Consider the following 12,336-nt stretch of genomic DNA (forward strand, 5'->3'; position numbering starts at 1 on the left):
ATGTTCCTAAGTAGGAATATGAGTGATATTTAAACAAATAAATAGTGCAGCAACATAAAAATAAAAACATGCATTAGACATCCATGAAAATGCTGTAAATCTAGAACTGTTGAGCCATATATTATAAAATCAGAGAGCTAGGTACAATATAAAATGGAATGGTGCACTTGGGCTTGTCTCAAGGACAAGCTTGACAAAACCCAGGTGAGAAATAGCTGAGCTGAAGGCTGCCCAGTTGCTACACCACTCTGCACTACATTGTCCTAGTAAATTATTGCCTTGCTGAACTTTGACCTACTGGAATGTGCCCAAAAACTGCCCAAAAAATTATATCCTTTCAACCTCGAACTCCTTGGACAAAACCCAAAAAAACCCAGAAGGGAATTTCTCTGGTTTTGACTTTGGATTTTCGGCCTCCTTGGAGCCTCTCCCCAGCTGCTGCTGCCAAATTTGACTTGCAGGAAACAACCTGCAAATCCCTCTGAAAACACCACTGGAATGCTGGATTCACCTGTGCTAACTAACTCCTTGCTCCCCGGATGATTCTTGGCCAAGATGACTGCTCTCCCAAGCACCACAAAATTGCTGCCAGAGGCCTCTACACAATCCCTCTGCCCAGAAATTCATACTATTGATACACCGGTCTAGCTGGTTGCAAATCCCAGCAAAAATTCCCTCAACAAACAACCTTCCCAACTCCTAGAACTCCCAACAAGCTATGGACTTCATTGCTGGCTCTAACTCCTGCTACGTGTTTCTGGCTGCCCAGGAAATACGCAGTCCCCTGCTCTACGTTGTTGGCTAAGGTGTGTGACTCTGTTGAACTCTCTGAAACCCCCATGGAACAACCTCCCTAGGGTGGGCACGGATGGTCCCCCGAAGAAGAGGTTGAATCTCCCACTTGAGAGATTCGTGGCTAAACAACTAGTAGACTCGCTAAGCAGCTAAGCGTACTAAGTGTGTTTGTTTGCAAATGTTCAAGATGGTCGAAAATGAGAGCTCCTTCTCCTTTTATCACCTTGGGCCACTTGGCCTCATGTGGGCCCCTCCATCCAGTAATTTGATTCCCTCCAAGCTCATCGAATGGCCAAGTTCGAAATACTCATGTGGGTGGCCCCCACATTCCACTAGCTACAAAAATAAAGTCGAATTCCCCTATAGTTCCTAAGTCTACATGTGGGGTCCTCCTCCTAAGCCAAAAATGATGCCAAAAATGTGTAGCTGCACCCTGTGACTAATGTGTTTGAGAAGGGACATGACATTACCTTAGTTTGCTAAGAAGGGTTGAAAGGCTTGTTGGAGCATTATTTGAAAGAGTTTGTGGATGGAGGCTTGAAAACTAAAAGGATATCATTAGAGCTTTCTCAGTCCTTTGTCTCTTAACCACTTTTCTCTCCTCTCCTCATGCGCTAAGATTTCTTTGGAAGATCAAGGATTTGAGCCATTAAGATTGTATCTTCTTGAGGAAAACGAGTTCCTCCATTGGGAACTCCTTATTGTATATTTGTAATAGGAATGGTAACTTATTTTCTTGTTGCATTAATCTTTCTTGAGCAAGAGTATTTGCTCTTTGAAGCTATTTTGTAAACTCTCCTCAAGATCAAAGTCCCTCATTCTCTAATAGAGGGCTTCATACTCAATAATAAAGTAAAATTTTCTTTGAGGGAGCTTGGGGATCATCCCCTTGGCATCCCACTCCTCTCCTTTGAGAGAGGATTCCTTTGCATGGTGTTGATTTGAGTTTTATTTCCTTTCTTTCAAGTAGATCTAACTTGTTAATTTCTAGCATTTTCATTTTTATGCTAATTTCCTTATGCTCATATCACTTCATTTCAATTTCATGCTCATTCACATGCTTTGATCTCATGCTAATGTTCATGCTTCATCTCATTTCATGCTAAGTTTCATTGGACATCTTATTTTGCTCACACAATTCTTATTTTCCATGCTAAATGTGCTAGTTTAGTTTCATCTTGCTCATAGTAACAATCTAATTGCAATTTCCATTTCATTGTCCTTACATGATTAGAATAGTTTCAATTACATTGCAAGCTTTCTAATTTCAAGCTTAGTAGTTTCATTTTTACTTGCAACTTGTCTCATTTGAAGGTTTTATTTGGAGTAATCTTTACATATTGAGCATATTGAAAGTTTATCTAATTTTCATCTCTTTCAACTTTTGCTAATTTCCACTTGCTTACTCACATGCATTAGTGTTTGATCTACTTTTCAATTAGCTTACCGCAATTTCACTCACAACCTCACTTTGAGTAATATTTCATTTGGAGCAAATTTACAATCAACAGGCTGTTTTACAATTTGTCATTCTATTTTGAGCAGCCTTTAATAATTGCAGTTCATCACTTTTCTTCTCTTAAACTTACCTCCAAGCATAAGCTTGGTTGATAGACTATTATAAAAACTTCCTCAACTTTCATTCAATTTCTCGAGATTTGAGTTTGAGGTAAAGGTAAAACGCATGACCTCGCAGTTCTCTTGTGTGGTTGAGTGCCTTGTAGGAACGAAGGCATGCGGGTTGTTTTGAAGAACTAGGTGGATATTGTTAATGAATTCTTGCGCCTCTCCATTCTAGCCTTTTTGCAACCACCTTGAGTCCTACCAAGTTGAAGGAATTGATGGGAAGTAACAACTTAGATATGCACTTAACTAAAATCAACCAAGAACAGTTTAGCACACAAACACCTTATAATTTTGAAAGGCCTTCTTGCATGCATTTGAAGTTCGAATCTCATTGAACATCTCACTATTTAAGCTCTTTCTCAAATACCTACAATAGATTTTGAAAGCACTTACATCTCTTTCATTTGCAAGAGTTTTAGACTCACACTTGTACTTTGTTTATGCTCATTTGGATCAAGTTTAAAGTTTTATATCATTGTTATAAGTGAGCATATTTCCTCTTGTCAAGTACAAGCAATATTTATTTGCAAGCTTTTCAATTCTATTTAAGTGTTTTCTTTTCAAAGTTGTGCCATCATATCATAGTTTTTCTATTTCTTGTCCTAACACTTGTCTTGGAGCTTTTTATTCTATTTGATCTTGTTGTATCTTGAAGATATTTCTGTTGTTGCAACTACTATTATTTACTTGAGCATATACTTCATTTCTTGCAATATTATATTTGGCACCGATCTACGTACATTTGCCTTGCTGGATACATTGTTGAGTTATATTGATCCATTTATATTTTGATGTTTATGATCATGATCATTTGTACTTGCTAAGTTTTATTTGCTTCAAGTTATATTTCAAGTTATTGAATGGTTGATGCTCTAATTGATCTACTAACTATCTCCTAGAACTTGTTAGTTTAATAAAATTTCCTTAGAAATCTTCCTTAGGGTCCACCCCCCTTGGCTTTAGCTAGGAGAGAGCCTAGACGGAGAGAGTTGGGATTAGGTGACAACCCCTTCTCTGAGCTTTGCCACCAAGGCCACACCTAGTGGGGTTGAGGATTTTTTCCACATTAACTTACGTGTGTAAGCAAGTCGGCAACAAATCCTTTGATGGATTGTATGGTGGATGCCTGTGAAATGGGATGGATGGTTAACAAATAGTTAAAAACTCGAATTGAGACAGTAAGACTGTTGTTTTGAGAGAAATTTTTGGAAGAAACTGTGTTGAGGATGTTTAATCCTGTCCAATCTTTCAAGTGGACACTCCACCCATTGTCAGGGACTTTGAGAGTTGAATGATTAGAAACAAGAGCTATGAATCCTTTAATATAAGGAGGCATCCAGAATTAGCCATTAAAGAATAATATTAAAATAATAATGAAAGTAGCCATTAAAGAATAATAATAATAATAATAAATTATATAATTAGTTGTTAAGAGAAAGGGGCAAGTCAATAGATTAAATAAAGTAAAATATATAAATAATTGTTAAGAGGAAGGGTCAAGTCAAAAGATTTGAATAAATAAATGATTAATTAAATTAAATTAAATTAAAAGAGAATTAAAATAGATAAAAGGGATGGGTTCTTTAGAGAAAATTGAGGAGGATAATGGAAAGGATAGAATTACATGGTCAAACAATTTATTACAAAGGAAAATAACAGAAAAATTAGAAAATATAGATAAAATTGAAAGGATAAATAATCCTAAAAATACATTGGATTAGAAAGCAAGATGTAAAATTTTTATTTAAAAGAATTTATTGTACCAAAAGATTATTAAATATAAGATAATAACATTTAGAATAACAATATAATATTCTCAAAATGAATCAGGAAATAGATAGAATCGAAATATGCTGGATTGTAAAAAAGAAGCATACCTCAAGTTCACTCATCAAATTTGGGTGTTTGTTCCTCAAAACATTCATGATATCATTGGCATTGTTGAATGCCATCAATGCTGATGCTCCCATACTTGCAGAATTTGTCTGAGATGATTCCAATCCTGCAGAAATATTCCCATGAATTGCTTTTGTTCTGTCTAACTCTTGACATTGACGATTTGAGCCATCATGAGGAAGAGTAAAATTGCCACCCTGGGGAAGTTGATTATTTACAACTTTAGAGGTCAGGTTGGTTGTACTTGGATGTGAGCCTGTGGGATTAGTTTCAACTGAATTTAGAGAAGCTGAACTTGCAACTGAGGCAGCCATCCACTGAACCCGGTGCTGAGCAGATACAGATTCCCTTCCCAATTGTGATTTTCTAGCAATGTTGTGGTGTTCCAGTAAATATGTCCGCAGATGATAATAAATAGCCTGCATAAGTTACAGTGTATCAGAAGACCAGTGAGTTATTCACCTCAAATCTTCTACCATGAATAACTATATACATCTTACCGTTCTCTTTTCCACAAGGTTAGATTAAAAATTTTCCAATGCAAAAGCATATATAGTCACATATAGCAAGTATATCTAGAACAGTACATGCCTTTTATTTCTATCCATCCATCTTTGTACTAGAACGATATGTTATATGCATCTCTAGATGAAAGGACAACTACTTCCAAGCATATTACATCCAATGTGTTATTAGAAATATAATAAACTACTTTACGTTGGAAAATAGCCTTTCCAAAATCTAAAAAGTATTTACCAACCTGTGGATAGACTCTGGCTATTCTGAGCAGAACGAGCTTGCAATGAGCTGCCTCAGGCCTTTGCAGCGAAAGGAATAGCTGAGGTATCCATGACAGCCAAACCCAGTGCGGTATCTGATCCAAGTGCTTATCAAATGCTTTCCCCACAGGTTCATTTTGAGTGTCAAAGCTCAACAAATACAGAACACGTGCTAAGTGACTTCTAGCATTTGAAACCCCATGTTTAATACCTTGAAGAAAACAGCATACTGCATATTCTAGCCAGTGCTCTTCATTTGTCTCTTTATAAACCTACAATCAATGTAGAAGACAATAATTACCGATGGATGACAGCAAAATCAATTGCAAGGCAGCAACGAAGATCAAACCTAGTGTTAGAGAAGAGATGAACCCTGTAACAAACAAGGAAATACCTGGTCACAATAAATGCCCCAGCTTATCCATCCTTTAGAAAAATCCTTGGAGACACTGATTGCATGTGAATATGCACAATCAGCACTTTTACCTTCATTCAATTTCTGCAAAAGTTCTCCTTTAAGGCAGAAAATCTCTGCCTGGTATCGATCTGGAAAAGATCCCAAATCAGTACTATTGATCAAATTAATCCCATTTATTAATTCATGTCTCATTTCTAAGGAAGCTTTTGCTTGCTCTCTTATTTTCACGAATGTTTCCTGCACGAGTTTCATTGGTCACAAAATTATATCACTAGAAGCCAATTAAGTTGCTTGGTAAAATATGTAAGGACAAACAACAAAATATATCAAAAAAAAAGAAAAAATTGTGAAAAAACTATATATATATATATATATATATATAGATATAGATATAGATATAGATATAGATATTAGTTACCTACTTGAACTTCCATTGTTGAATAGCCATCCATTTTGTTCAGCACAGTTAGGCAGACATCATAATGTCCTTGCTTATGGGCAACATGAGCAAGCTTGTTAACATTCCATGCCTTGCCACGATATGCAAGTTGATGAAGCTGAGAGTTTGTAATTGAAAAATGTTTAAATGCATTGATTACAGTGTCATACATGTGATTCCGCCATTGAAGCAAATCATACCAAACAGGAAAAACATCCCACTTGTTAGGAGTCCTCAACTTCCAAGTTTCAAAAATAGCCTTAAGGCCCACATAGCCATCATTAACCCCTCCTAGTGGACCAGTTCCAACCTGTTGGTTGTCACAATTTCCAATTTCTACAAGAACCCTTGCTGACTCTTGAAGCTCTACCAACTGCTGGAATTGTTGCAAAAGAAGTAGATGAGATTGGACAGACATGTCAGGTAGTTGCCACCAATGATTTAATGCCATATCAACTCCTTGCTCCAATCGATTTTCAGCTTCAGTAACTCCAGTAACAGTTCCATTATGAAGAGCCAAATAGGCTTGTTTTATACAAAACTTTAATGTATCTTCCACTTGGGCATTTGGACACACATTGTCTTTCAAAAACACCCAATCAGGAATCTTCCATAAACAATCAAGTAATATTTCATAATTTTCAATATTTTTAGCATAATCAACAAGGTCTTCCCATTGGTTCAGATGCCGTGTACAACATACCCACTGCTCTTCCAAAAAGCACATTTCATCTTTAGAAACATTGTTGCTGTATGTACCTTGGGTTGCTTTACTAATTGCCTGGTAAAAAAGATCTTGAGCATGCTGCCAGTATCCATGCTGAACCAAGGAAATTCCGACCTGTGTTTCAGTAGTGATTGCCCTTTTCTTCCATAATCCATAACGTAGATCTTCCTCATTAAGCATACAATATAGTTCAGAAAGTGCCTCAGACCCATGTGTTTCAGAAGGAAATTGCATAACATGACTTTCCAATAAAGGAACAACTATATGCCATGCGTTGTAAGTTTTTGCCAGAATCTTGATCAGCTCACATGGTATTTGAGCTGGAGGCCAACTCAAAGACAATCCTTCTAGTAGTGCTTGTATAACATTGGGTCTCACATCTTTTTGTTTTCGATGATAGTCTTTAGACAACAGGGTCATCATAGGTGTATCCAGCATTATTTGCTGTTCAATTTGTAAAGTAGACCAAACAGTTGGAAACAATAATACCCACAAATGATACGCCACATCCACATCTGCATGTGAAAGTTCCCTCAGGGGAATCACGACATCTGCAACCTGAAACAATGCACTTTATTATGCATACCATTAAATTCTACCATACACAATTGAAGAAAATTCCATGCTAACACATTCTTAAGCAAGTAGATTCCTTGAATGAATGCTACATAGAAATGACTCTACAATGGACATGCAGCAAGAATAAGAATATAAACCTGAAGCTTGGCTGTCTCATTCAGGAACTTTGTGTGCTTGTTCACAAGCTCGATAAAAGTAAGGAGAGTTCCATCACTTCCTCCTAGAGCATCACCTACTTGCCACATTCCAGCATGCCCTGTGACAGATCCTGTGGCCATCAGAGGGGGCACCTGTGCTGAATATGGAGCAAGTGTAATAGGTTCATGCTCTATTAAAGTTGCCAGAAGAAAATCTACGCCCTGTTTTAGCCAGAACACATCACTTAATGCTTTCCATTCTTGAGTTTGTATTATATATTGTAATCGTGTAAACAAAGTTTTCCCAAGAGTGTCATGATAAAGTGCAAAAAACTTTTTTCGCATCTCAGGATCCTTTGCTGTCAGTCCCAACATATACTGCCTTTCCACCTTTTGAAATACTTTCTGTCTTACAGGCAATGTGTACCTGACAAAGACACCATGGGCATTAGTGATAATCTGTAACATGTTTTCTTGCTGCGTAAATTTCAAACTGTTCAGAAGTTCAAAAGTAAAGGCCAACCACTCACTTGGTTGAGTCTGAACAAAGTCGATAAAGTAGTAGGAGATATTTCCTATCCCACTCTTCCAAAAATGGTGTAGATAGACTGTGTCTATCAACTTGTGACAAGTTCTGTAGGTACCAAATTATGTCCTTGTGATGGACTACATTGGATGTTCCAGAACTAGATCTGAAGTCATTCTCAACCCAATCCTTTATCATATCAAGTATCGTGAGAAGTAGACTGGCATTTGTACCTTTCTCAGACAGTATAGATTGCAGTATCTTGTTAATCGAATTCTTGCATTCAGGCACAAGCATTACTCTTCTACTAACAAGTTTAAGTATTGACTTCAAATTGGATGTAACAGCACCAAGAACAGATTCCAAATGTACAGTGGGAGATAGAGATTCCTGATCCGTACTGTGAACCTGTACCAGCCCAGTAATGTTCTTCTAATTAATGGCAACGTGTTTCTAGAATATGGAGATAAGGAAAGTCACAACAAATCACTAACCAGAAAAAACTGAAATCTTGATCTTACAACAAAGGAGCAACAGAATAATCACTCAAGCAATCAATACAAAATACAACGGTTAGAGAAATGGTAATTGAAAAAACAGTATTGAAGAATTTAGTGTGCTGCAATTTAAGGAGTACAAAGTACTTTCTGAAATTTTGAAACAAGTTAAGGACAGTAAACAAATAACATATTAATACTATTGCAATTTTACAACTGTATTATATAAAATCAAGTTGTATAGAAACTCAACGAAAATGAGTTTAATTTATGGTTTAATGCAAGATATACAAAACCAGCATCAATAAAAGGAAGATTTAAGCTCATGATATACGATGAAGTACTTGCTGAAACTCTGAAACAAGTGAAAGGCAGTAAACAAAGAATATCCGTTAACTATTGAATTTGTTCAACAGTATTATATAAAATCAAACTGTATGGAAACTTGAAGAAACTGAATTTAATTTTATCATTTTATACAAGATGTACAAAAATAGCATCAATAAAAGCCAGATTAAGTTCAAGCTATACCACAAACAACTCTGAACCAGCTAGAAACATTCCTTGTTTATCCCATCCATTTCAGTAACATACTCATTGATACCTGTTGCCACAAAATCTAGCAGGCATAAGAGAGGGATGCCCTACTAGGTTTAAACTAGACCAAGAGACAACAATGGGGTAATGGCCACTGTCACCACAGCCAAAACCCCTTGCTCTTTATGGATTTTCACCGATGGGAGGAGTCCCGGTATGTGGAAGGTCACCTAATAGGTATTCTAGGTTTGAGGTGTGAAGTGACACAAAGAGATCTACAATGGAAAGACACAATTTTAGGCTCAAGGCTCCAAGAGGCAATACACTTTCCTTAGAGAGACCAAATATAAGCAAACCAAGACCTAGGGCTTGATCAATGAGTTGATAGTTGTTGTGGCCAAAGGTCAAGGCAAGGAAAAGGATTTCCAGCAATGATTTTCAACTAGAACAAGGCACATGAAATCCTCAAAATGTTAATTTTAGGGCTTGATTGTTCTCTGTTGTAGATAATTGCAATTTTTTATTTTTCATCATTTACATATTATATTCACCCCATAGCATCATATCATCATTAACAATTATGTAGAGAAAACAATAACATCAGCAATGCAGCAGAACAATAAAGGAACAGTAGAAGAAAATCATGCACAATAGAGACACCATGATTTAGGTCAAAGACCAGGGCAAAACCCCACAAGGGGGAAAACCCAACCATATTCTTCTTCTATTATATGTTCATCAAAGTTCAGCTGAGATACAAAGTTCAATAACATGAGATACATCAAGCCTCCTAGGGCCAACCCAGGTCAGTTCACAACAACATTTGTAAACTAAACGCTCTGATCTTTGATAATCAAACAAGTCCATGGAGAATTGTTATCATATCACTGTCTCAAGTAGCATAGTAGTAGTGACGTAGTCTCCCAGAGGCAAGATGTTGGCCGACACAGAGCAGAGTGTGCTGAGATTTTCGCAATGCTTGCCGGAGTCGGCCATTCAGTGGATCAGTTGTGACTTGGAGAACGAGGTAAACCTTTGTATGTATTTCTTGTTGCCGATATTTCTCTAAAAGGTTAGCCGGTGTGAGAGGCAACCTGTTGTACTCAGATTCTGCTTGCTTAATAATACAAACCCTCTATATGCTGCACCATTTTTCCCGCATTGGGTTTTTCCAAGGACGTTTGTCCAAAAATAACAGTGTCCCTTGTGTATTTGTCTCATTCTATTTTCATTTCATGATTTGTTTGTATGTGTAGTTCGCAATAGTGTTTTCATCGTTGTTTAAATAATTAAATAACTTGTTGAATCCAAAAACAAGTAGGAGATGATAAACCAGTGATTACAGTAGGATTTCTGATGTGTCTAGATTTAGAAATTTTCACACTTCGAGTTCCTGGTCATGCCTTTTAAGTTGACCAACGCACCAGCTACTTTCTAGTCGTACATGAACCAAGTGTTCAAAGACCAGTTGAGGAGGTTTGTACTAGTATTCTTTGATGACATCCTGGTCTACAACAGGACGTGGGAGGAGCACCTACAACACCTAGAGACAGTATTGCGTATCTTAGAGGAGTAGCAGTTCTATGCCAGGATGTCCAAGTGCGAGTTTGGGCTGACGGAGATGCTATACTTGGGGCACATCATAGGCGCAGATGGGGTCAAGGTGCACGAGGAGAAGATTTGAGCCATTCGGGAGTGCCCAGAGCCTCGAGATGTGACAGCACTAAGAGGATTTTTGGGTATTTGTACTTATTATCAAAAGTTCATGAAGGGCTTCTCACAATTGGCAGCACCACTTATTGATCTAACTAAGAAGGGGGATTTTGCATGGATAGATTGAGATCAAGCTACATTTGATCGCCTCAAGGAGGTGATCAGTTGATGTCCGGTATTAGCACTTCCGGATTTCACACAACCTTTTACATTGGAGTGCGATGCATCGAGTGTGGGGATAGGGGCAATCTTGTCCCAAGGAGGGCACCCCATTGCTTTTGAGAGTCGGAATCTCCTACCACATGAGAGGTTGTATTCCATCTACGACAAGAAGATGTTGGCCATAATGCATGCATTGGCCAAGTTTAGATAGAACTTGGTGGGGAACTGATTTCGAGTGAAGACGGATCACAACAGTCTTCGCCACTTCATGGGGCAATAGAGGCTCAATGATAGGCAGCAGTGGTGGGTCAGCAAGGTGCAGGCCTATGATTTTGATATTGAGTATGCGTGGGGAAATCACAATGTGGTGGCGGTTGCACTATCCAGGAGACCCGCAGGACTTTCACTCATGAGCATCTACCATGATTGGAAGGCACACCTGTTAGTAGAGTACTCCAAGGATTGTCGAGCTTGCGATATCTTGGAGGGCAGCCATACAAATGAGCGCTACGGGGTGATGGATGAGGTTATATACTACAAAGGGCACATATTCTTGGTTTTGGGGTCACAGTTGAGGGAGTGCATCCTTCGTGTAGCTCATGATTCTCCTTTGTCTCGACATCAAGGGTTTAGGAAGACCTATATGGCCGTGAGAGAGCGCTTCACTTGGAAGGGCCTCAAAGGGGACGTGTTGAGACATGTGCAGGAGTTCGAGGCTTGTCAGAGGAACAAGGGAGAGTTGACCCATCCAGCAGGACTATTGCAGCCTCTTCCCATCCTTGAGGGGAAATGGGAGAGTATCTCTATTGACTTCATCATTGGACTTCCCTCGGTACAAGGGAAGGATTGTGTTTTTGTGGTGGTCGACCGACTGACCAAGTTTGCACATTTCTTTCAATTTCGACACGATATTCATCTTCACAAGTGGCAAAGTTGTTCTTCAGGGAGGCCTTTCGCCTGCATGACTCCCTAAGACTATAGTCACTAACTATAGCCATCTTGAAGACCAGGGAAAGGAAGCTCAAAAGGAGGATCATCAGAGAGTACTTGGTGCGTTGGAAGAGCTTACTAGATGAGGATGCTACTTGGGAGGGTGAACACATACTTGAGCATCCAACATTGCAGTTGCTTAGGGACAAGCAACATTTGGGAGGGGAGGACTGTAATGTCCCTTCCTAAATTAATTTGGAACAGAGTCAATTACTACATTTTGGGGCCAATTTTGGTGGTGATGGGGCCCATTCGATTTTATTAGGAGGCTTAGACTTTAGTAGAAGTTATTTTGGTGTGGTTAAGTTATACGTGGGGGCCACCCACACAAGGAGAATACGCACTCACTAGTTCGAATTGGATGAGAGGGGAAGTCAATGGTTAACTGAGGGACCCACGATATTTTGGTGTGGTTAAGTTATTCGTGGGGGCCACCCACACTAGCAGAATACGCACTCACTAGTTTGAATTGGATAAGAGGGGAAGTTGATGGTTAACTGAGGGACCCACGATGG

At 38.5% G+C, this 12,336-nt stretch overlaps 1 protein-coding gene across 1 annotated transcript in view; it reads right to left on the minus strand.

The window, feature by feature from the left end:
• Positions 1-12,336, minus strand: part of LOC149178671 (uncharacterized) — a 396,993-nt gene that overhangs the window by 156,614 nt on the left and 228,043 nt on the right. The window contains exons 25-30 of the mRNA XM_089422194.1: positions 7,927-8,312; positions 7,397-7,823; positions 5,937-7,238; positions 5,491-5,751; positions 5,078-5,368; positions 4,299-4,736 (exon numbers count right to left, since the gene is read on the minus strand). Coding sequence (XP_089278320.1) covers positions 4,299-4,736; positions 5,078-5,368; positions 5,491-5,751; positions 5,937-7,238; positions 7,397-7,823; positions 7,927-8,312 — 3,105 coding nt within the window. The remainder of the gene's footprint in view (positions 1-4,298; positions 4,737-5,077; positions 5,369-5,490; positions 5,752-5,936; positions 7,239-7,396; positions 7,824-7,926; positions 8,313-12,336) is intronic.

The sequence above is a fragment of the Pinus tabuliformis genome, chromosome 4_1 (genome assembly GCF_031772625.1).
Source record: "Pinus tabuliformis cultivar Carrire ecotype Pingquan chromosome 4_1, CPIR1, whole genome shotgun sequence".
Classification (NCBI taxonomy): domain Eukaryota; kingdom Viridiplantae; phylum Streptophyta; class Pinopsida; order Pinales; family Pinaceae; genus Pinus; species Pinus tabuliformis.